Source organism: Dromiciops gliroides, chromosome 6 (genome assembly GCF_019393635.1).
Source record: "Dromiciops gliroides isolate mDroGli1 chromosome 6, mDroGli1.pri, whole genome shotgun sequence".
NCBI classification, from domain to species: domain Eukaryota; kingdom Metazoa; phylum Chordata; class Mammalia; order Microbiotheria; family Microbiotheriidae; genus Dromiciops; species Dromiciops gliroides.
In genome coordinates, this window is record NC_057866.1 from 248,373,550 (window position 1) to 248,395,379 (window position 21,830).

General features: G+C 37.3%; 1 protein-coding gene across 2 annotated transcripts in view; it reads right to left on the bottom strand.

Moving 5' to 3' along the window:
- HERC3 (HECT and RLD domain containing E3 ubiquitin protein ligase 3) overlaps window positions 1–21,830 on the bottom strand; it is a 122,479-nt gene that overhangs the window by 23,191 nt on the left and 77,458 nt on the right. For both annotated transcript variants that reach the window (XM_043971015.1, XM_043971014.1), the window contains exons 20-23: window positions 10,123–10,266; window positions 9,234–9,400; window positions 6,603–6,669; window positions 3,148–3,230 (exon numbers count right to left, since the gene is read on the bottom strand). In XM_043971015.1, the coding sequence (XP_043826950.1) occupies window positions 3,148–3,230; window positions 6,603–6,669; window positions 9,234–9,400; window positions 10,123–10,266 (461 nt within the window). The remainder of the gene's footprint in view (window positions 1–3,147; window positions 3,231–6,602; window positions 6,670–9,233; window positions 9,401–10,122; window positions 10,267–21,830) is intronic.

Genomic DNA, 21,830 nt, shown 5'->3' on the forward strand with positions numbered 1-21,830 from the left:
GGAGTGGCACAGTGGATAGAGCACCGGCCCTGGAGTCAGGAGTACCTGAGTTCAAATCTGGCCTCAGACCTTTGACACTTACTAGCTGTGTGACCCTGGGCAAGTCACTTAACCCCAATTGCCTCACCAAAAAAAAAAAAAAAAAGACAGGTGGTAAATTGGATAAAGTGCCAGGCCTAGCATCAGAAGACTCATTTTCTTGAGTTCAAATGTGGCTTCAGATACTTATTAGCTGTGTGACCCTGGGCAAATCACTTAACCCTGTTTGCCTGTTGCCTCATTTATAAAATGAACTAGAGAAGGAAATGGCAAACCGCTCTAGTATCTTTGCCAAGAAAACCCTAAATGGGGTCACAAAGAGACACAACTGAACAATACTCAATAAAGAACTAAGTGAGGAAGTCAGGAAATATAGGAAGAATATTCATCTGGAAAAAAGAAAAATATTTCCTTGACTGTAAGCCATCAAAGATGATAAGGGAAACCATCTGGGCCAACAAAGTCATTCTACATCCCAACATGACATTTTCCAAACTTACAGAAATAAAATGAACTGAAAACAAAACTGTCCTTCAAAAGCAAATTCAATTAAAATCCAGAAAAATTAAACAGGGTATTTTTGGATTTATATCAGCGTAAGGAATTCCAAGTTTTAAAATAAAAGTTTCTCTATCAATACAGATCTGCAACTATTCTTCACTGAAAAGAGTTGCCCCAGGCACAGAAAGGTTAAATGACTTTCCTTGGGTCATACAGCCTGTTTGTCAAATATAGGTCTTTCTGACAATGAGGTTGGCTCTATGTCCATGAGGTCATGCAGCCCCTTACGTGATCCTGGCTGCTGCCCTTTATGAAAGAGCATGCCAGAGGCCAGAGGTGCAGAGCGCTACAGCTGCTCATCAAAGAATGAAGTACAGGGAGTCCATCAGATTGACAAGTCTCATGAATGGATACAGAAACACTGAGACCTGGGAAGAGCCTGGCACCTGCCTGACCCAGTCTGGGTAAGGAAACACCCCGAGCCCTCTGAGGAGTCAGCTAATCTAAGCGGGGGAGGACCTGTCCATTACTGACATCAATAACCCTTTCTCACGGTGAACTTCATCAATCCTTTTCAGAGAAAGAAAGGCTAGCAAGGCACTGATCTTCCAGAAGTGGTGACTACCTTCGACATGCGTGTCTCCGGCACGTATTGTGTGCCTCACTAACAATGCACTTTACATTCATGCCCACTATACTCTCTCCCTCCTCTTTTGGGAAAGTGCATCCCAAAACTCCAAGGAAAATTCTTTATAAGAATTTATAACGACTTCATAACTTTTTATAACTACTTTATGACTACTATTCTTACAATGCCATTTGAGTACATGGCTTTTCTAGTACTTACAAGACTATAGGCTAATCAGTCATTATTACTGGGAAGCAAATTGATAGGGGCTCATGAACTATAGTGTTAGAGGTAATCACACAAAGGTTCGCCCCTAGAATCTACAAGAGCAGTCACCACTCTGGAGATCCAACCTTCTAGTGCCCCTGAGAATTATGGGACTGATGCCAGAGAGGGTGCTACATTATATAACCTATGATTGTGGGCTCAGTAGCTGCAAGTCACCTAATGTCTGTTATAGATGTTGATTTCATATATGTGATATATAAATATATATACACATAAATACATGTGTGTATATATTATACATAAATGTGTGTGCATGTTCATAACTAAAGTTATTAAGTTGCTACTTTTTCCTTCCTAAAGTATTTCCAAAAATGTACCAGACAGCAATTACACATTTATTTGTGACAAGATTAGCTTTTTGTTTTCATAGTAAAAATAATCTCATCACCAGAAGCTATTTATAGTGGTTATTGGGCTGGTGAAGTTAGTTTCAGTTGGCTTTGGCATTGAAGCTAAGTACTCTATCACTGGTATCTCAGAAAACTGAACAAGATTGGTAAACGTTAGACTCTAGGGCAGGCTGCTTATCTATTAAGTAGAGAGATAAAAGTCATAAGAGTATTCTCACATTTAGAGCTAGAAGGACCTCTGGAGGCTAAGTCCAACACCCTCATTATACAGATGAGAAAACAAAGGAACAGAGAAATTAAGCATGTGAAGTGCAATTTCCATCTGTCTTCCTTGGGGCTTCTTAGAAGGAGCTAGGTGGTACAGTGGATAGAGTGCTAGGTCTAGAGTCAAAAAGACCTGAGATCAAATATGGCCTGACACTTACTATGTGACCCTAGGCAAAGTCACTTAACCTATTTGCCTGTAAACTAGGGATAATAATAGCACTTACCTCCCAGGGTTATAATAAGAATGAAATGAGATAATAATTGTAAAGTGCACATAGCACAGTGCCTGGTACATAGTAAATGCTATATAAATGTTAGTTATTAATAATAAGAAGAATTCATGACTCTAAGTACATTTGATTGATCTCCCATTTATCTTAATATTAAAAAACAAGCACAGAGGTCATATGGAAGGCTAAGTGTGAATATGATCATGGTTTCACTTGGATTTGGAGGTCAACAAGTGATTTTAATTATTCAAACTTAAATTGTTGACTTTTTAAACCTCCCCTTCACAGATGTTTGTTTGTTGGGTTTTGGGGGGGGGTGTTTGGAGATTTTTTTTTTCTTGCTGGACAAACAGGGTTAAGTGACTTGCCCAGGGTCACACAGCTAGTAAGTGTCAAGTGCCTGAGGCCGGATTTGAACTCAGGTACTCCTGAATCCAGGGCCAGTGCTTTATCCACTGCACCACCTAGCTGCCCCCTGTTTGGTATTTTTTTTTAAAAGAAATTATTTGTAAAAAGACAAATCCAGAACTATGCTGCTCCTTAAAGCCAGACATCAGCTGTACTGGAAAATACAAGTCAGTTTTCACTAGAATGAATATCTAAAACTAGAAATGAGAATTAACAACCCAATCTGAAGCCAGAATCAATTCTCTTAATCGGGTGAAAAGAACATTCAAGATCGTTTTACAAAATACACTTCCCTCCCTCATTCCCTGACTCTAGTATAAAATAGTTCCCACAAAAGAACTCAGAAATTGGCTTCAGTCTTATTCTAAAAAGGTCAACAGATTGCCTTCCAAGCAATAAAATATGGCCACAGAGAAGGACAATGAATAATACTAACCTGTTGTCTTTCTGTACAGTCATTTTGTCTCCTCCAGGTATAAGCTTCTTCTCTTCAACTACCCCATAACTTTCTCTGCATATCTTTATTAAAAAGAAATGAAAATCATTCTTTTATTCCATGTTCATTTCCAGAACAATACTGAGTGAAGCAAAACAGGAGAACAGAAAAGAGAGAACCTCATTAGCAAACAAAAAGAATATTTGCTTCAGATGATTTTCCCTTGTTCCTCGCTGAACTATCTTTTAAGTATGAATAGGAGAAATTTAGAAAATAGGAAATATCAACTATAGAAAACAGACAGATTTGTAGCTTTGTTCATTCATTCACTCCCTAAAGAATTTTGCAAACCTTAAAATACCACATAAATGTTAGCTATTAATGCTGTTGCTTTTTTATTTAGATCCTTTGTCATTTTTGTTGTTGTTGAGTTGTTTTAGTCATGTCTGACTCTTCATGACCCTTTTTTGGAGTTTCTTTTTTTTTTCTTTTTGTTTGTTTTTTTGGCAAAGTTACAGGAGTGGTATGTCATTTCCTTCTCCAGCTCATTTTACAAATGAGGAAAATGAGACAAACAGGGTTAAGTGACTTGCCCGGGGTCACACAGCTAGTAAATATCTAAGGCCAGATTTGAACTCAGGAAGATGAGTCTTCTGGCTGCAGGCCCTATACTCTATTCATTGTACCACCCAGCTTCCTAATTTACATACTACCACGTTCCAAACAATGTGTTAAGCCGTGTAGACACAAACTAAAAAAAAAAAATGAAAGAATCCATACCTTTAAACATTCAATATTCTATAGGTAGTGGGGGGGGGGTGGAGACAAGACTAAAAGAAGAATGGCATGAAGACATATAAATAAATATAAATATGTAGAGAAAAACAGAAAGTAAGTTTGGCTGGAACCTGAGAGTATATGAATATGTGCAACAAGCTTGGAAAGGTAGAATGTTGTCAGATTGTAAAGGGTTTTAAATGTCAAACAGAGGAGTTTGTGTTTTATCCTTAATCCAAGTGGGAGCCACTGAAAGTTTCTTGATCAAAGTCGTGACATGTTCAAACTGGAATTTTAGAAATAAGGAACCAGCTGGGTTAGAAGATGTATCTTTATCTACACCTATATCTGGGAGTCATTTGCATAGAGATGACAGGTGAGCCTGCAGAAGCTGATGAGCTCCCACTCAGAATGGAGAGAAAAGTATCCAGGACAAAGTCCTGGTGTACACCCACAGAGAGGGTGGATTAGAGTCCAGCCAAGGAGATGAAGGAACAAAGAGAAGAATTGAAGGGACTTGGGAAGGAAGAAGGAAGGTATGCTGGAAGGTGGGAGAAACAAGAGAACAAAGTATCACAAAAACACAGCATTCAAGAAGAAGAGGCTGTTAGTGGTGTTCAATGCAGCACATTGGTCAAGAAGGATGGAGGTTAACAGGAGATTACACCTGATAATGAAGAGATTATTAATAACCTTGGACAGAGTAGTGATGAGGTCGAAAGTCAAACTGTAAAGAAATGTACTTCTTGTTTAGATAGAAAGTGGAAGCAACTAAAGTAGACTTTCCCCCCCCTAGAAATTTGTCCATGAAAGTTAGGAGAGATATAGACTGGATGACAACTTGAGGGAAGAAGAAAAATGAAAGTCTTGTTTTGTTTTGGTTTTTTGGTCCCATTTAGTAACTGCTACTTATCTCAGAAGAGAGTGGAAGGTTTTCTTTTTTTATGTAATTAAAGGATGGGGAGACTTGGACATATTTATAAAAGCTGCAGGGAAGGAGTCAGTAAATAGAGAGATGTGACAGGACAAAGACCTACCAGGGTGCATTTCTACCTCCCTATACAACATAGATTGGGCTACTGTTTTTCCTAACAGGCAAAACAGTTTCCATGGGACTTGACTCCCCAGGGGGCTCCCCAGGGGGCTCAGCCTACGTGAAGCCTTTAGCTGTACTCATACAGCTGCATGCTTACCTTGGTGCTCATCCTGAGGCAGTCACTGCATTCAGCCCTACTGGACAGACAACATATGGAGATGAAATAGGCCTGAGCCTGTTACCTAAGTCAAGTAAATGCCAGTCAATCTCTATATCCTCTCTACAATAGGGCCAAGTAAATCTCCCTTTGTTAACCGCTGAACGATCTACAAGTACCTTCTTCTGTCCCATCCCTTAAGAGAAGCAATTAAAGATTAGAGAATGGTAGGGAGATGACTCGGGGAGGGGTGGAGGAGGTAGGTGACAGAGGTGACAGTAGGGGATAGGATCAAGGACACAAGTAGAGAGGTCAGCCTTGGTGAGAAGGACCTAAATCAAAGGGTGAAGGAATAGAGAATGAGGAATGATGTTCAAAGGTTTTGAAATCGGCCAAGAGTACTGGACTTGCTGCCAGAAACCCTTGGTTTGAAGCCAAGCCCTGACACCTGCTCCATGTGTGACTGTGGGCAAGTCACTGAACCTCTTGTGGGTGTTTGTTTCCTAGCCTGCTAAAGGACAGGATTGGACTAGACAGCCTCTAATGTACCTTAGTTCTGGATCTATGATTCTGAAATATTGAACAAGGTTCACTGCTGAATAGGAGTATGGCATGGGAGGTGTGAGGAGGAGGATGAAAGCTAACATTTATCTAGTGCCCCTATGTGCCTAGCACTGTTGTGATCCTCACAACAACTCTGGGAGGTTGGTGCTATTACTATCTCCTTTTCAAGGTGGTTAAAGTGCTGGCCTGGAGTCAGGAAGGCTGTTCAAATACAGCCTCTGCCATTTACTGAATGACCCTGGGGAAGTCACTCGGGTCTTCCTGACTCCAGGCTCAGCACTCTAACCACCTTGAAAGGGTTTGGAAGAGGTGTGGAAAATGTGATAGTCAACCGGAAAAGAGAAAAAAGGGCTGTTCTGCTATAGTCGGTAGCCAGTAATGATCAGATGACAAATATGTAAAGGGCCCAGTTAGCACAGTTGTGTGACTTCCCCTAACACTATTCAGATGCAGATTAAGTTGTCTTCCTGAGCAAACATAAGGACATCTATGATTTACCTGTTTAACAAATATGCTTTCAATTCAACAGGCATTTATTAAGCACTTACTGTACACTGAGCATTATATTAGGGGCTAAGAGAGATATAAAGCTAAGATAAGACAAAACCTGCCTTCACAGAGGATATAGTCTAGTATAGGGATAAGTCACAAACACAGATACATAAGTTCATGAGTGTGGCTTAAAAAATAGTGTGGAAAGGAATAGGTGCAGGGGGAGGCACTCATTGAATGTAAATGCCTACTATGTGAATGGCATTTGTTTTAAACTCATCCTGGAATTTGTCCTGGTTTTGAAGACCACTGAAAACACCTGAAAATGTTTCTGACAGCCTTTATGAATAAATCACATGTAGGCACTGTGTGTCATGCACACACACAGTTAGGTACACAACTTGGTAGCCACACGTTTGCACTCCTTACTGTGAAGTTGAGGCAGAACACCTCTTCGACATCTTCCCCTGGGTAATCGAGAAGCTGCTGGAGACTCCTAACAATGCAAGACACAAAGCAAAAGAGAATGTCAGAAACTCCAGTGGCATTGCTAATTATATTTATAACTGAGAAAACAGTAAAAATATTCTAGAATGCAGATAAATCCAACATGCAAATTAACTCAAGGCTTAAAAAGAAATAAAGCTTAAGATCTAAAGGAAATGCAGTTAACTCTGTTTTTTCGTATCAGTTTCATGTCAATTTAGGTTCAAGAGAAAATTTTGAATGGGTTTATATCACACACACACACACACACACACACACACACGCATATACACACACACACCAGCCTTAGTTAATTTGGCTTTAGGGTCACCAAAAGGGAGAAGGCTACTAGGAGAGAGTTCTAATGCTACTGCATAGTATGGATGATTAAGAGTGAAAAATTTACACTGGCTGACAGGAATTTTCATGAACCGCATGGTCTGGCTTACTTCCTCTGCATAAAATAATGAAGGAATTTTTCCATCACTTCTATAGGTGACAGATATAAATATATAGATGCACACATATATACATATGCACACATGTGCTGTTTATGTGTATGTGTATGCATATGTATATGTATGGTGACATCCTATCCATCTACATTTGAATAACTTTTATTTTTAATACAGTCAATCCTATATAGCACAGCATGGGCAGCTGCATCAAGAGCCTGGAAAATTATACTCGTAAAGAGGAAGTAAATGGGGCTAATCTGTGTAAGTTAACTCCATTTGCACTCTTACATTTAATTTAATCTTTGACTCTTAGTGCTTGCCAATAGTTGACCAGGAACGCTGTCTCAAATGGAGCTTATTTAAATATACTATGGTTGACCTTCCAAATTTACATTTTCACACACATAGTTAGATAAAGATAAGGGAAACAGGGCACACAACATTCCTATTTCTAGATAAGGCTCTGTCTTCTCCTTTGGAAAAGCTAGGTGGCGCTGCAGTATATAAAGTACCAGGCCTGAAGTCAGAAAGAATCATCTTCCTGAGTTCAAATCTGGCCTCAGACATTTACTAGCTGTATGACCCTGGACAAGTCATTTAACCCCATTTGTCTCAGTTTACTCATCTGTAAAATGAGCTGGAGGAGGAAATGGTCAACCACTCCAGCATCTTTGCCAAGAAAAACCCAAATAGAGCCACGAAGAGTCAGACATGACTGAAATGAATGAACAACAACTTTTTATTTGAGTCATGGACTAGATTGTTATATCTAATACTTGCTTTGCCTCACCATCTGTTATTTCTTATATTTCTTACACTTCTCTCTTCTAACAATGTCCTCACTCTTCATTCTTCAATGTCTTTCCAATTGCTGTAGGAGACAGCATGTTGTAATGGACGGAAAAGCAGTCTCAGAAATCAGAAAAGGCTGGTTCAAATTCTATCTCTGACACATACTGGATGTGTGATCCAGTGCAAGTTACCCAACCTCTTAGTGCTTTAAGCATCTTTCTAACACTAAATATTGCAGAGATGTCAACCTGCACTGGTAAAGAGAATTTCCTCATCTGGATAAAAAAAAGGTCTAATAAATAGGGTCTATTAAAATCACAGGTCCACTCATGATCCTCTAGAGAAGGGGACTGATGACTTTTGCCTCTTTCTTCCTTTTCCTTTAGATTCTTTCTTCCTTTTCTTTTCTCCTCCCTCCCTCACTTACTCCCTCCCTTTTTGGTAGACCAGATTTTCCCATCTTTCCCAGGCTGGAAGCACAGCGGTCACTCACCAGCCTGATCCTACTACAGAACAGCATGGAGGCTTTGCCTTACACCATTTCCAACCTGGACCAGTTCACTGCTCCTTAGGCAGCCAGGGAGCACATACTCCCAAAGACTTACCATATTGGTGCTGAACTTTTAGTGACAGGCTTCAAACTTATTGCATCTCATAAGTCCTGAATTCACGTGATCTACCAGTCTCAACTCATTCAATTCAGTAGGGAGATAACAGACATACACCATGGCCAGAAGGTCATTTCTTTTCAATACCTTCCTCAAAACTAGTTCTCCTCGTTGGTAGGTACTGGGACTATTAACCCTATTTTTCAGAAAGCATTAAGGTGATCATTTATCCAGACCAGGACCCTACTGGTTTGGTTTTTTTTCACATATTTGAACACAAGAAAAATAAAATGACTCAAGCAGAGGATTTGTGAGGACTGAAAAGATAACAGCATTCAAACAGCTCTGTCCCCTATCCTATAACTCATAGCCAAAGACAAAGGTACCTATGGCTTTCTTCCCATAAGAGCCTTTTAAGATCCATCAGAGCCTATTCTCCATTTCTGGGGAGACATTATTTCTCTTCTATTCTGTCTTCCTCTATAAGAAGAGTCAATGTTGTAGCTGTTTAGTTGTGTAACTAGTGACCCTGGTGTAGTATCATGTGTACAAAGCATACACAGCACAGTCCAGACACGGGGAACAGAAAACAGTTCAATAAACTTGAACCAACCACCACATCTTCACTTTTGCCCAGGGCATGTTCCACATGTGATCCAAGTTTCAAAAGCAAGAACAGCGCTAACCCCCATAGGTGGCTTATTTCTATTTCATACCTTCCTTCAGTAGGGGACAGCTCCTTTAAATCTTCCAAGCCAGGTTTTACATTGAGCAACTTTTTGTAGAGAGCCAGGGGGAAATGAAGGTCTACCACAGTAAAGTTGTAGATAGCCAGTCCACAGATTATGCCAATCAGGTGAAACCAATTGTGTTCTACAAAACACTTTTAAAAATAAAGGTTAATACTTTTTTTAAATGCCTGAAACATGCAAATCAGCACCATCTACCTCGAAACCATTTTTTAAAATATGAGGCCTCATTTACATTTGACTACTGCCTAAAGTGATGCCCCAAAAGCTAAAGTTAGGGGCAGCTAGGTGGCACAGTGGATAGAGCACCGGCCCTGGAGTCAGGAGGACCTGAGTTCAAATCTGGATTCAGACACTTAACACTTACTAGCTGTGTGACCCTGGGCAAGTCACTTAACCCCAATTGCCTCACTTTAAAAAAAAACAAAAAACTAAAGTTATCTTCCAGGTGATGTTAGGTGGTCTAAGTTAACTTGTACAAGCAAGTGAGGGAACGCACAATGATAGAAAGTCAGTCCATTTGGCTAATCGAAAGGCATATTTCTACCACTATCTACTAAATAAGTCTCTTCATGGCTCTGACTCAGTTTTCCCATCAGTCAAACAGGGATGAGGCCTGACTCCTATCATTTATGGAAAGATATTGATATAATGGCTGCCATAAGATTCCTTTGAGCTCTAAAGCATAGAAATACTAAGTGAAAGAATATCATAGCTTGTATCATCATTTTTTGTTATGGCCAAGGTCACCAGATCAAGCAGTGACAAACTGGTCAGAAAAGAAAAACCAAACATGGTGCTATGCCTTATTTTGGTTGAATCTACCATTTGTTATATTGAGACACAGCTGACTTACAGTGTCAGAAAACCATAAGAGGTTTGAATCTTGATAATAGGTAAACATCCCATAGATAGGATTCAAAAGTTCCTTCAAGAGCAAAAGGAAGAATTCCTTTGTGACACCACCAGCATCCACTGCTTCTTCACCATCAAAGATTACCTGAAAAGACATGACAAATAAGGTCTGCGTAAGGTAAAATCTGATATCAACTTCTAAGTCATTGGGGAAAAGGTGAGGAATGAAGAATCAAGAGAAGATGACATAGGTATTGCTGTGTAGCTCTGCTTGAAACGACTCATTATGTATCCTGAGACACCTGAAGTTCCATTCCTTTACAGAATCACAGAATCTGAGAGTTGGTAGGCACCTCAGCAGATACCTAATCCAAATCAAACCCAAAAGGAATCCCTAGTACCACAAGAGCAGCTAGGTGGCACAGTGTATCCACTCATCTTCCTGAGTTCAAATCTGGCCTCAGACACTTACTAGCTGTGTGACTCTAGCCAAGTCACTTCACCCTGTTTGATTCTGTTTCCTCATTTGGAAAATGAACTGAAGGAGAAAATGGCAGACTATTTCAGTATCTTTGCCAAGAAAATAACAAATGGGGTAAAAAAAAAAATCAGAAATGACTGAAAAAACTGAACAACTACTACTACATACCAAACAAGTGGTCTTCCAGCCTCTGATTGAAGACCTTCACTCAAGGGGAAACCACCACTTCTCAGGGTAGACCTTTCCACTTCTGGACAGTTGTAATTGTTAGGGAAGTTCTTCCATTCACCCAACAAGTACCAATTAAATCAATAATTATACAATAGGGCTACAAAAAGTAATTGTAGCTCCTGCTATTGAAGAGTTTTCAATCAATTTGAAGAGTTAAGACAAATTTATAACAAGGATGTAATTGGTTTATAAAGACTAAAGTAGGGGGCAGCTAGGTGGTGCAGTGAATAAAGCACCAGCCTTGGATTCAGGAGGACCTGAGTTCAAATCTGGCCTCAGATACTTGATACAACTAGCTGTGTGACCCTGGGCAAGTCACTTAACCCTCATTGCCCCGAAAAAAAAAAAGACTGAAGTACATAGAAGATAGCAACACTGTTGGGGAACACCAAGGAATGATTAGTGTGGGAAAAGGTTTCTAGGAAGAGGTGAATCTTGAGTTCTTCATAATTGTGATGAACACAGACTATAAAGATAGAAGGGAGGAAAGAAATGGAAGATGAATGAGACATAGAGGCCCTCTGATCCAACCTGTATCTGAACAAAAACCCACTCTACAACATATCCATAAGATGGTTAACCACCCTTTGCTTGAAGATTTCTACCACCCAAGGCAGCCCATTACATTTGGAGAGAATTCACATAAGCCCAAGTGAGGGTCTTTGCACCTTTGTACCTTCTACCCAGCCCCTTCTCAGCAGAAGAACTGCCCACCATAAGTCATGAATTTCTTCTTCTACCAAATTCTATGCCTATAATTCAAATCCCCTAAATATGAGATGCCAATATCTCCTCTGCTTCAATCTCAGGGAAGGTGACTGCCCCTTTTCAGGACAATTCCTCTGCCCTTGATCTTCTCCTTCCCCAACACAACTGGGACCTACCCCCAACCCCCTCATCATCCCTTCTCACTTTCTAAGCTTCTGGCTCCTTCCTAGCTGCCTAAAAGTATGTGAAGCTCTTGCTTAACTTTAAAATGCTTAACTATCACCTCCTCAAGCTATAATTATTGCTTTTCCCTTTCATTACCGACCTTTTAGAAAAAGCTGTCTACTAGAGGTACAAAAATATTTATAGTAGCTCTTTTTTGTGGTGGCAAAGAATTAGAAATCGAGGAGATGTCCATGAACAGGGAAATGGCTAAACAATTTGTGATATATGAATATAACGGAATACTATTGTGCTATAAGAAATGATGAGCATGCAGATTTCAGAAAAACCTGGAAAGACCAAAAGAACTGATACTGAATGAAGTGAACAGAAACAGGTGAACATTGTACACAGTAACAGTAACATTGCATGATGATCCACTATGGTTGACTCAGCTCTTCTCAGAAATACAATGATCCAAGACAATTCCAAAAGACGCATAATGGAAAACACTATCTACATCCAGAGAAAGAACTGATGGATTCTGAATACAGATAAAAGCATACTATTTTCATATATATATATATATATTTTTTTTTTTTTTGCAGTTTCCCCCACCCTGTTCTGTTTCTTCTTTCACAACAAATGTGGAAATGTTTTACATGATTACACATACATAACCTATATGCTTGCTGTCTTGGGGAAGGGAGAGAGAAGAGAGGGAGGAAAATTTGGAACTCAACATCTTTCAAAAATGAATACTGAAGGGGCAGCTAGGTAGCGCAGTGAATAGAGCACCGGCCCTGGATTCAGGAAGACCTGAGTTCAAATCCGGCCTCAGACACTCACTAGCTGTGTGACCCTGGGCAAGTCACTTAGCCCCAACTGCCCTGCAAAAAAAAAAAAAACAACAACAACAAATGAATACTGAAAATTATCTTTACATATAATTGGAAAAAATAAAATACTATTAAATAAAAAAAGAAAAAAGTTGTCTATACTCACTGACTCCATCTCCTTCCAACCCAATCATTTCTCAAAACTTTGTACTATAAGTATAATTTGCCTTTTTTTAAACCTCTCTGTGACATCTTGTTGAGCACCTTTTCTTCTTCTCGTCAAGACTCCCCCACCCATTCCTTGATTTTCAGAATACTGTTTCTCCTGATTTTCCTCCTATCAGTCTGAATGTTCCTTCTGCCACATTCCTTCTTCTTTTACTGAATGTGTCCTAAAGCTCTGTACTTGGCTTTTTTCTTTATCTCTACATGTTTTCTCATTTGATATTCCTAGAGCACAAGTCTCTCTTCTCCTTAATAAGCCTCAACAGTTCCTTATTATTTATAAAAATTCTTGTATTTGGCATTTAAAGTATTTTACAGTCAGTCTCTTTCTAGTTATCTTTTCAAGGTGCCTACACATTACTCTTCTTCATGCAATTTATATTCCAGGGAAACTAGACTAACTACTGTCCCTCATATATGACATTCCAAATCCCACTTGGATCTGCATAAGAAATGACACAGAATGTGGACTCTCCTTCCCTTAGTAACTCTAGCTCCCTTCAAGGTTTAGTTCAAGAGTCACCTCCTAAAAGGTCTTTGATCATCAACACAGTTGTTCATCTGGTGGCTCCTTTTTATTAACCACCTGTCTGACATTGTTTTGTAATTTTTTTTTGTTCACACACATATCCTATATTTACAAACCTGTGAAAATGCTGTACCCTGCCCCCAGTAAAATGTGAGCTATTTGACAGCAGATTGTCATGCTTTTGTGTTTGTATCTCCAGTGCCTAACAGAGGAAGCACTTAAGAAATGCTTCTTGATTTGAATGATTTTTTTTTAAGTGAGGCAATTGGGGTTAAGTGACTTGCCCAGGGTCACACAGCTAGAAGTGTGTGTTAAGTGTCTGAGGCCGGATTTGAACTCAGGTACTCCTGACTCCAGGGCCGGTGCTCTATCCACTGTGCCACCTAGCTGCCCCTTGAATGATTTATAATAAAACTATAATTAAAATAAAATTATAATTGCAATAATAAAAATTAACATTTTATATAGATTTTATGCACAAATTTACAGGTCCATTCTCAACAATTTCTTTTTTCCCGTTTTAAACTTTTAAAAATGTTTTCCAATATATGTAAAAACAAATTTTAACATTCATTCTTTTAAAGTTTTGAGCTGCAAATCTCTCCCTTATGCTCTGCCCTCCTTGAAAAGGCAAGCAATTTGATATGCATGTGCAATCATATAAAACATAATTTCCCAAAAACATATGAAAGAAAGCAATTTCCATCATTTAGAGTCTTAGCTTAATCAAGAAGCTGAGATCATATTGATTGGTAGATTTGTGCTACACCAATAAAATCATCATACTTGGAACTCTGTGACCCAGTTTACCTTATTTTAAGTATTACAGTGGTACCTAACAGTTGTTTTAATTTTCACTTCTAATTTGCATAATCAACAGTGATTTAGGCTTTTTTTTTTCATATGACTATAGATAGCTTTGATATCACCCTTTATGTCTAAATCATGTACCCATTTTGACTGTATCTTGGTATATGGTATGAATCTATATCTAATTTCTGCCAAACTTCTTTCCTGTTTTGACAGCAATTTTTGTCAAATAGTTACTTCTTGTTTCCAAAGCTTGCATCTTTGCATTCACCAAAGATTAGATTACTATGGTCATTTACTATTATATATCTAATCTAATTCACTTGTCCACCACTCTATTTCTTAATCAACACCAGATTATTTTGATGATCACCATTTTGTTATACAGTTCGAGATATGGTACTGCTAGGCCACCTTCATTTACATTTTTTCCACTGATTCACTTGATATTATTGACTTTTTGATCCTCAAGATAAATTCTATTATTATTTTACTATTCCATAAAACAATTTTCTGATAGTTTGGTATGGCATTGAACAAATAAATTAATTTAGGTAGAGTGGTCATTTTTATTATTTTATTGGCTCGGCCTACCCATAAGCAATTAACATTTCTCCAATTGTTTACATTTGACTTTGTGTGAAAAGTGTTTTATAATTGTGTTCATACAGTTCCTGGATTTGTCTTGGCAGGTAAATTCCCAAGTATTTTATGTTGCCTACAGTTATTTTAAATGGAATTTCTCTATCTCTTACTGCTGAACTTTGTTGGCAATATATAGAAATGCTAATGATTTATGTGGGCTTATTTTATATCCTGCAACTTTCTGAAGTTAATTATTTCAACTGGTTGATTCTCTAAGTATACCATCATATCATCTACAGAGTGATAGTGTTGTCTCCTCATTGACTATTCTAATTGCTTTCTTTTCTTATTGCTATAGCTAACATTTCTAATACAATAGTGAATAATAGTGGTGATAATGGGCATTCTTGCTTCACCCCTGATTTTACTGGGGAGACTTCTAGTTTGTCCTCATTACAGATAATGCTTGCTGATGTTTTTAGATAGAGACTACTCATCATTTTAAGGAAAGCCCCATTTATTCTTCTGATTTCTAGTGTTTTTAAAAGGAACGTGTTATTTATTTTTTTTTCAAAAAGCTTTTTCTTCATCTAATAAGATAATCATATATTTTTGTTGGTTTTGTTATTGATATGGTCAGTTATGCTGGTAGTTTTCCTAACATTGAAACAGCCTTGCATTTCTGGTAGAAATCCCATCTGGTCATAGTGTTATGATCTTCTTGATTTATTGCTGCAATCTCCTTGCTAGTGTTTTATTTAAAATTTTTCCTATCAATCTTAACTAGGTAAATTGAGCTATAGTTTTCTTTCTCTATTTTTGTTCTTCCTGGTTTAGTTATCAGCACCATATCACTGTTATTAAAGGAATTTGGTAAGATTCCTTCTTTGCCTATTTTCCCAAATAGTTTATATGATACTGAAATGAATTGTTCTTTAAATGTTTGGTAGAATTCACTTACAAATCTATCCAGTCCTAAGGATTTTTTCTCAGGAAGCTCATTTATCATTTGGTCAATGTCTTCTTCTTAATCTGGGCAATTTATATTTTTAGAAGTATTCATTCACTTCACTTAAATAGATTTATTGGCATATAATTGAACAAATAATTCCTAATAACTGCTTTAATTTCTCTTCATTGGTAGTAAATTTACCCTTTTCATTTTTGATATTGGTTATTTGGTTTTCTTCTTTCCTATTTTTAATCAAACTAACCAATGAATTATCTATTTTTTTTTCATAAAACCAGCTCCTAGGTTTATTTATTCAATGGCTTACTTTCAATTTTAGTCATCTTTCTTTTGATTTTTTGGGATTTCCAAACTGGTGTTTAATTGGGAATTTTAAAATTTGTACTTTTTCTAGCTTTTATACTTGCATGTCCAATTCACTGATTTGCTCTATTTTATTTATGTAAATATTTAGCCATATAAATTTTCCCCTAAGTATTGCTTTGACTGTATCCCATAAATTTTGCTATATTCTCTCATCATTGTCATTCTCTTTAATTAAATTGACTATGAGTTCTTTTTTATCCACTTATTCTTTAGGGTTGTATTTTTTGTTTTCAATTAATCTTTAATCTATGTTTCCACAATTCTTTACTGAATGTGAATTTTATTGCATTATGGTGTGAAAAGGATGATGTAATATTTCTGCTTTTTTGCATTTTGTTGTGAGGTTTGTGTGGTCCATTTTTGTGCAAGTTCCATGTACTGCTGAAAAAAGGTATATTCCTTCCTGTTCCCATTCAATTTTCTCCAGAGGTCCATCATATCTAACTTTTCTAACTTCTATAATCACCTTTACTTTTTTTGTTTGTTTGTTTAGATTTATCTAGTTCTTGGACAGGAAATTTGAGGCTTCCATCTAGTATAATTTTATCATTTTTTCCTCTGACTCATTTAACTTTTCTTTTAAGAATTTGGATGCTGTACCATTTGGTGCATATATATTTAAAACTGACATTACTTCATTGCTTATGGTACCTTTTAACAAAATGTGGTTTCCCTGGTTATCTATTTTTATTAGATCTATTTTTGCTTTTGCTTTGTTTAAAATTGTGATCACCACCCTGCTTTTGTTGTTGTTGTTGTTTTTTAAATCAGTTGAAGCATAATCAATTATGTTCCAGCCTTTTACCTTTACTCTGTGTGTGTATCTCTGCTTCAAGTGTATTTCTTGTGAACAACAGATTGTCAGCTTCTGATTTTTAATCCATTCTGCTTCCTTTTAATGGGTGAGTTCATCCCATTTATATTCACAGTTATGATTAGAAACTATTTCCCTCTATACTATTTTCTCACCTGTTTATCCTTCTCTTTCTCCTTTTCCTTTTTTTTTCTCTTTTTCCCTTTCCCTCCTCAAAACTCTGTTTTACTTCAAACCACTACATCTCTTAATCTACCCTCACTTCCTTTTAGTACCCTCCCCTCCTGCTTCCCTGTATGGCAAGATAGATTTCTAAACCCAACTGAAGATATATTTTATTCTCTCTTTGAGCCAATTCCAGTGAGATTAAGGTTCAAGCATTAATTATCCAATCCGCCCTTCAAATCTTCCCTTCAGTTATAAAAGCTCTTCCTTTTGTGAATCTTTAAAGTGATATAATTTATCACATTCTACCTCTCCCTTCCCCTTTATGCCAATGCATCCCTCTTTCTTATTCCATTTTCTTGGGGGGGGGGCAGGGCTATGGGGGTTAAGTGACTTGCCCAGGGTCACACAGCTAGTAAGTGTCAAGTGTCTGAGGCCGGATTTGAACTCAGGAACTCCTGAATCCAGGGCTGGTACTTTATCCACTGCACCGCCTAGCCGCCCCTCTTATTCCATTTTTTAAAGAAAATTTAGAGATCATCCTAACAGTCAATTTGTACCTCTGCCCTCTCTTTATACTCCTAACTGTTGTAATGATAAAATTCTTCAGTTACCAGTATCATCTTCCTATGTAGGAATGTAAACAGCTGGACCTTATTGAATACCTTCTGTCTTTCATGTTTGCCATTGTATATTTCTTTGAGTCATCTTATGTGAGCCTGATTGTAACTCCATGATATTTAAAGTGTTTCTTTCTAGCTATTTGTCATATCTTCTCCTTGACCTGGGAGTTCTGGAACTTGGTTATAACATTCCTGGGAGTTTTCATTTGGGAATCTCAAAAGGTGATCAGTGGATTCTTTCAATTTCTATTTTACCCTATGGTTCTAGGATATCAGAGCAGTTTTCCTTGACAGTTTCTTTTTGTTGTTGTTGTTGGGTTTGTTTGTTTGCTTGTTTGTTTTTTTCGGGGCAATGAGGGTTAAGTGACTTGCCAAGGGTCACACAGCTAATAAGTGTCAAGTGCTTCAGATAGTTCAATAATTACTGAATTATGTCTCCTCAATCTATTTTGAGGTCAGTTGTTTTTCTGATGAGATATTTCACATTTTCTTCTATTTTTTCATTTAACTTTGTTTTACAGTTTCTTGATATGTTATGCAGTCATTAGTCTCCCCTTCTCCAATTCTACTTTGTAAGGTATTATTATCTTCAGTAAACTTTTGTACCTCCTTTTCCATTTGGCCAATTTCTACTTTTTAAGGAGTTCTTATCTCCAATGAATTTCTGTATCTCTTTTTCAATGCAACCAATTCTACTTTTTAAGACATTCTTCTCTTCAATGGATTTTTGTGCATCTTATTTGGCCAATTTGGTTTTTTAAGGTTTTATTTTCGTCAGTAATATTTTGTGACTCCTTTACAAAGCTGTTAACTCTCTTTTCACAATTTTCTTGTATTGTTCTCATTTTTCCCCCAATTTTTGCTCAACCTTTCTTATTTGATTTCTAAAATTATTTTTTAACTCTTTTAGGAATTTTTTTAGGAGGAGTCTGTGACCAATTCACATTTTTCTTTGAAGCTTTGCATGTAACTGTTTTTGACTCAGTAGTCTTCTGAGTTTGTGTCTTGCTCTTCTCTTTTACCATAGCAACTTTCTATCATCAGCATTTTTTTGTTGTTGTTTGCTCATTTTTTCCAGCTATTTCTTCACATAACTTTATTTTAAAGTTTGACTCTGTTCCCAGGGTGTCTACAGGTTTTTGGTTCTTCCAAAGTGGTACAATCTAAGGAGACGTGTGGTCGGTGCTCTCCTGGCCTTTGCTCTGGTCTGTGAGTGACCACAAGCACTCTCCTTCACACTAGAACTGCAGTCAGGGCCCCAGCACCCCTACATTCACAAGCAGAAGTGATCTAGTGTTTCTCTTAGGTCTATGACTGTGTGTATGGGCAATGCAACAGAGTCCTACACCTAGTGGCAGCAAAGGGTTACCTGCAATCTCTTTCTGACCAGTTTTCCAACTCCCTTATCATCTGTTGGTTGAAAGCTCCCAAAGGTCCTGCTGCCACCAATGAAATACCTCCAATGCTTGCTCCTTGTACCCTAGTACAGCTAGATCTATGCTGGACTCCTAGTCTAACCACCATCCCAGCTAAGAGAAAACTTTCAAGCAGACCTCTAGGTTGTCCTAGGCTAGAAAAACGTTTCATCTTGACCTTTTGTTGGTTCTACCACTCTAGAATTCAATCTGAGGTGCTTCTTCACAGTTGTTGGGTGAGACTTTGAGAGAACTCAAGTGAGTTCCTGCTTCTAATCTGCCATCTTGGCTCTGAGTTCCTTTAAACTTTTTTTTTTCAATTCACAATTACTTACTTTCTATCCCTTCTAGCTTCCCTCTTCACCAATCAGAAAAAAAGAAAAAGAAAACCCAAACAACAAATATGTGTGGTTAAGGAAAATAAATATCCACATTTGGGCATGTCCAAAAATATGTTTCCTTCTCTATCCTGAATCCATAAACTATGAGATCAGTAGCCTACTTAATTTGCATTTCTTAGAAATTCTGATTGGTCACTTCATGATTAGAGTTCCAAAATTTTTAAGTTTTTGTCTTTATAATATTGTTGATATTGAATGAATGTTCTGGTTCTGATTCATTCTGTATTAGTTCATATGACTCTTAACAAGTGTCTTTGAAACCACACATTTTTATAATTTTTTTTATTAAATTTCATTCAATTTAAAATTTTTATTTTATTTTCATTTTTAAAAAATATCAAGAATATTTTCTCCCTCCCACTGGAAAAGAAAAAAGAAAAGAAAAGCTCTTGAACAAATAAGCATAGTTAAGCAAAGCATCCCCACATCAGCCACTTGCAAAAATCTGTGTCTACATCCTCTTTCTGTTAAAAGGTAGGTAACAAACATCCTCTGGTTAATCATAATTCAAAAGTCTTTCAAAATCATTAATTTTTACAACAATAATATTACTAGATAAATTGTTCTCATGATTCTGCTCACTATACTCTGCATAAATTCAAATATGTCCTCCCAGGTTTCCCTGACATTGTTTTCCTTATCTTTTCTTATAGCACAATATATTCCATCACATTTAGATTCCATAATTGCTGTCATTTCCAAATTGATAGGAATCCCACTATTTCCTTTTCTTTTTACGACTACTACTACTACTACTACTACTACTACTACTACTACTACTACTACTACAACAAAAGCTGCTATTAATATTTTTGTATATTGCTTTCCCTCTATGATCTCTTTGGCAGATAGACAGATAGATTCGATGGCAGATAGATGGTAAATAGATGACAGACAGATAGATATGTACGTAGATTAGATGATAGATAGATAGATATAGTCAGTCTAGTAGAGGTATCACTGGGTCACAGTAACATTGTAACTTTTGGGGCATAGTTCCAAATTGTTTTCCAGAATGGCAGAGTCAATTCACAGCTCCATCAATAGCGTGCCTGTTTTCACATGGCCCCTCCAACTTTTGCTATTTTCCTTTTTTTTTGGTCAATGGTATATAGCCTCCGGCCCAGTCTGAGCTGAATTCGTGACCCTGCTTTTTGTCCATAAGCCCCTCACTTATGCTAAATAGCTATAATCAGGCTTGTCCTGAATGGAACCCATGTCTGGTGGCCACAGGTCTCTTGCTATATTCTCATGCCAACCTGAGCTAGAAAAAGTGATTCATTGTGATTTCTCCTCAGATCTCCTGATCATTATCAAGTATAGCATTCCGCTTCCTCCAATCCACCATTGTTGCTGGTTCCCTGATCAACTCTTCTCAACTCTCTTTCCTTGTATCACCAACTACCTAATGAATATTTCCACCTGGTTGTCCTACAGACACCTCTGACTCAACATGTTCAAAACAGAAATCATTATTGTCCTCCTAAAACCTATCCCTGTTCACAAGTTGGCTATTTCTGTTTATAGACCCATTATTCTTCCAATCATCAGTGTTTAATATCTTGCAGTCATCCTCTATTCCTCATTTTCCTTCACCTCCCATATCCAACCAATTATCAAGTCTTGTCAATCCTACCTATATCACATTTCTTTTTTCTATCTTCTTTCTCACATGGCCACAAAGCCAGGGAAAATGGCTAGATTACACCAAGCAGATTTTGTATTGCTGGAGTTAACACGATTTTGAAGGTGACCCATAACTACAATTCTTCAGAGACTGAGTTATTCCATGATGTATACAGTAAAAGAGCACGAGCAAAAGAATATTGCTATTAAAAAAGATAGATCTCTGAGTCAAAGAATAGCTTAAAAGCAATATACAATTTTCCAAATACAATAAAATTCTCTCTCTTATTCCTATCCAATTCTAGGTCCAACTCAGTGTCTGTCCAAGACATAGGTATTGATGAGATATATTCATCAAATTGAATATCAAAGTACAAATTATAGGCATTCTCATCCAATTTTTTGAGTGGGTCCAGTTAAACCAAATGTTTCAGGGTGGTTTTACATCTAATTTAGATGGTTCTATAATGTTCTAGGTCTTTACTGATGTAAAACATACTCTGTGAACCTCATCATTTATAAGGACTCTCTTTTCTATTTATCTAGACTCTAAACTAGATAACTTCCATGACAGTGGCAAATAACTTAAGTGAACATATATACATTTATTGTATGCCTTACTTGAAAATAAGACAGTTGTTAAAGAAATTTCCTTCTGTTTTTCAAGAAATTTTGGATATTTCTGACAAAGGCAATGAAGGCACAATGTTGGCAGACTGAAGTAAATAGTCAATAACTAATAAGTGCATATTATATTCT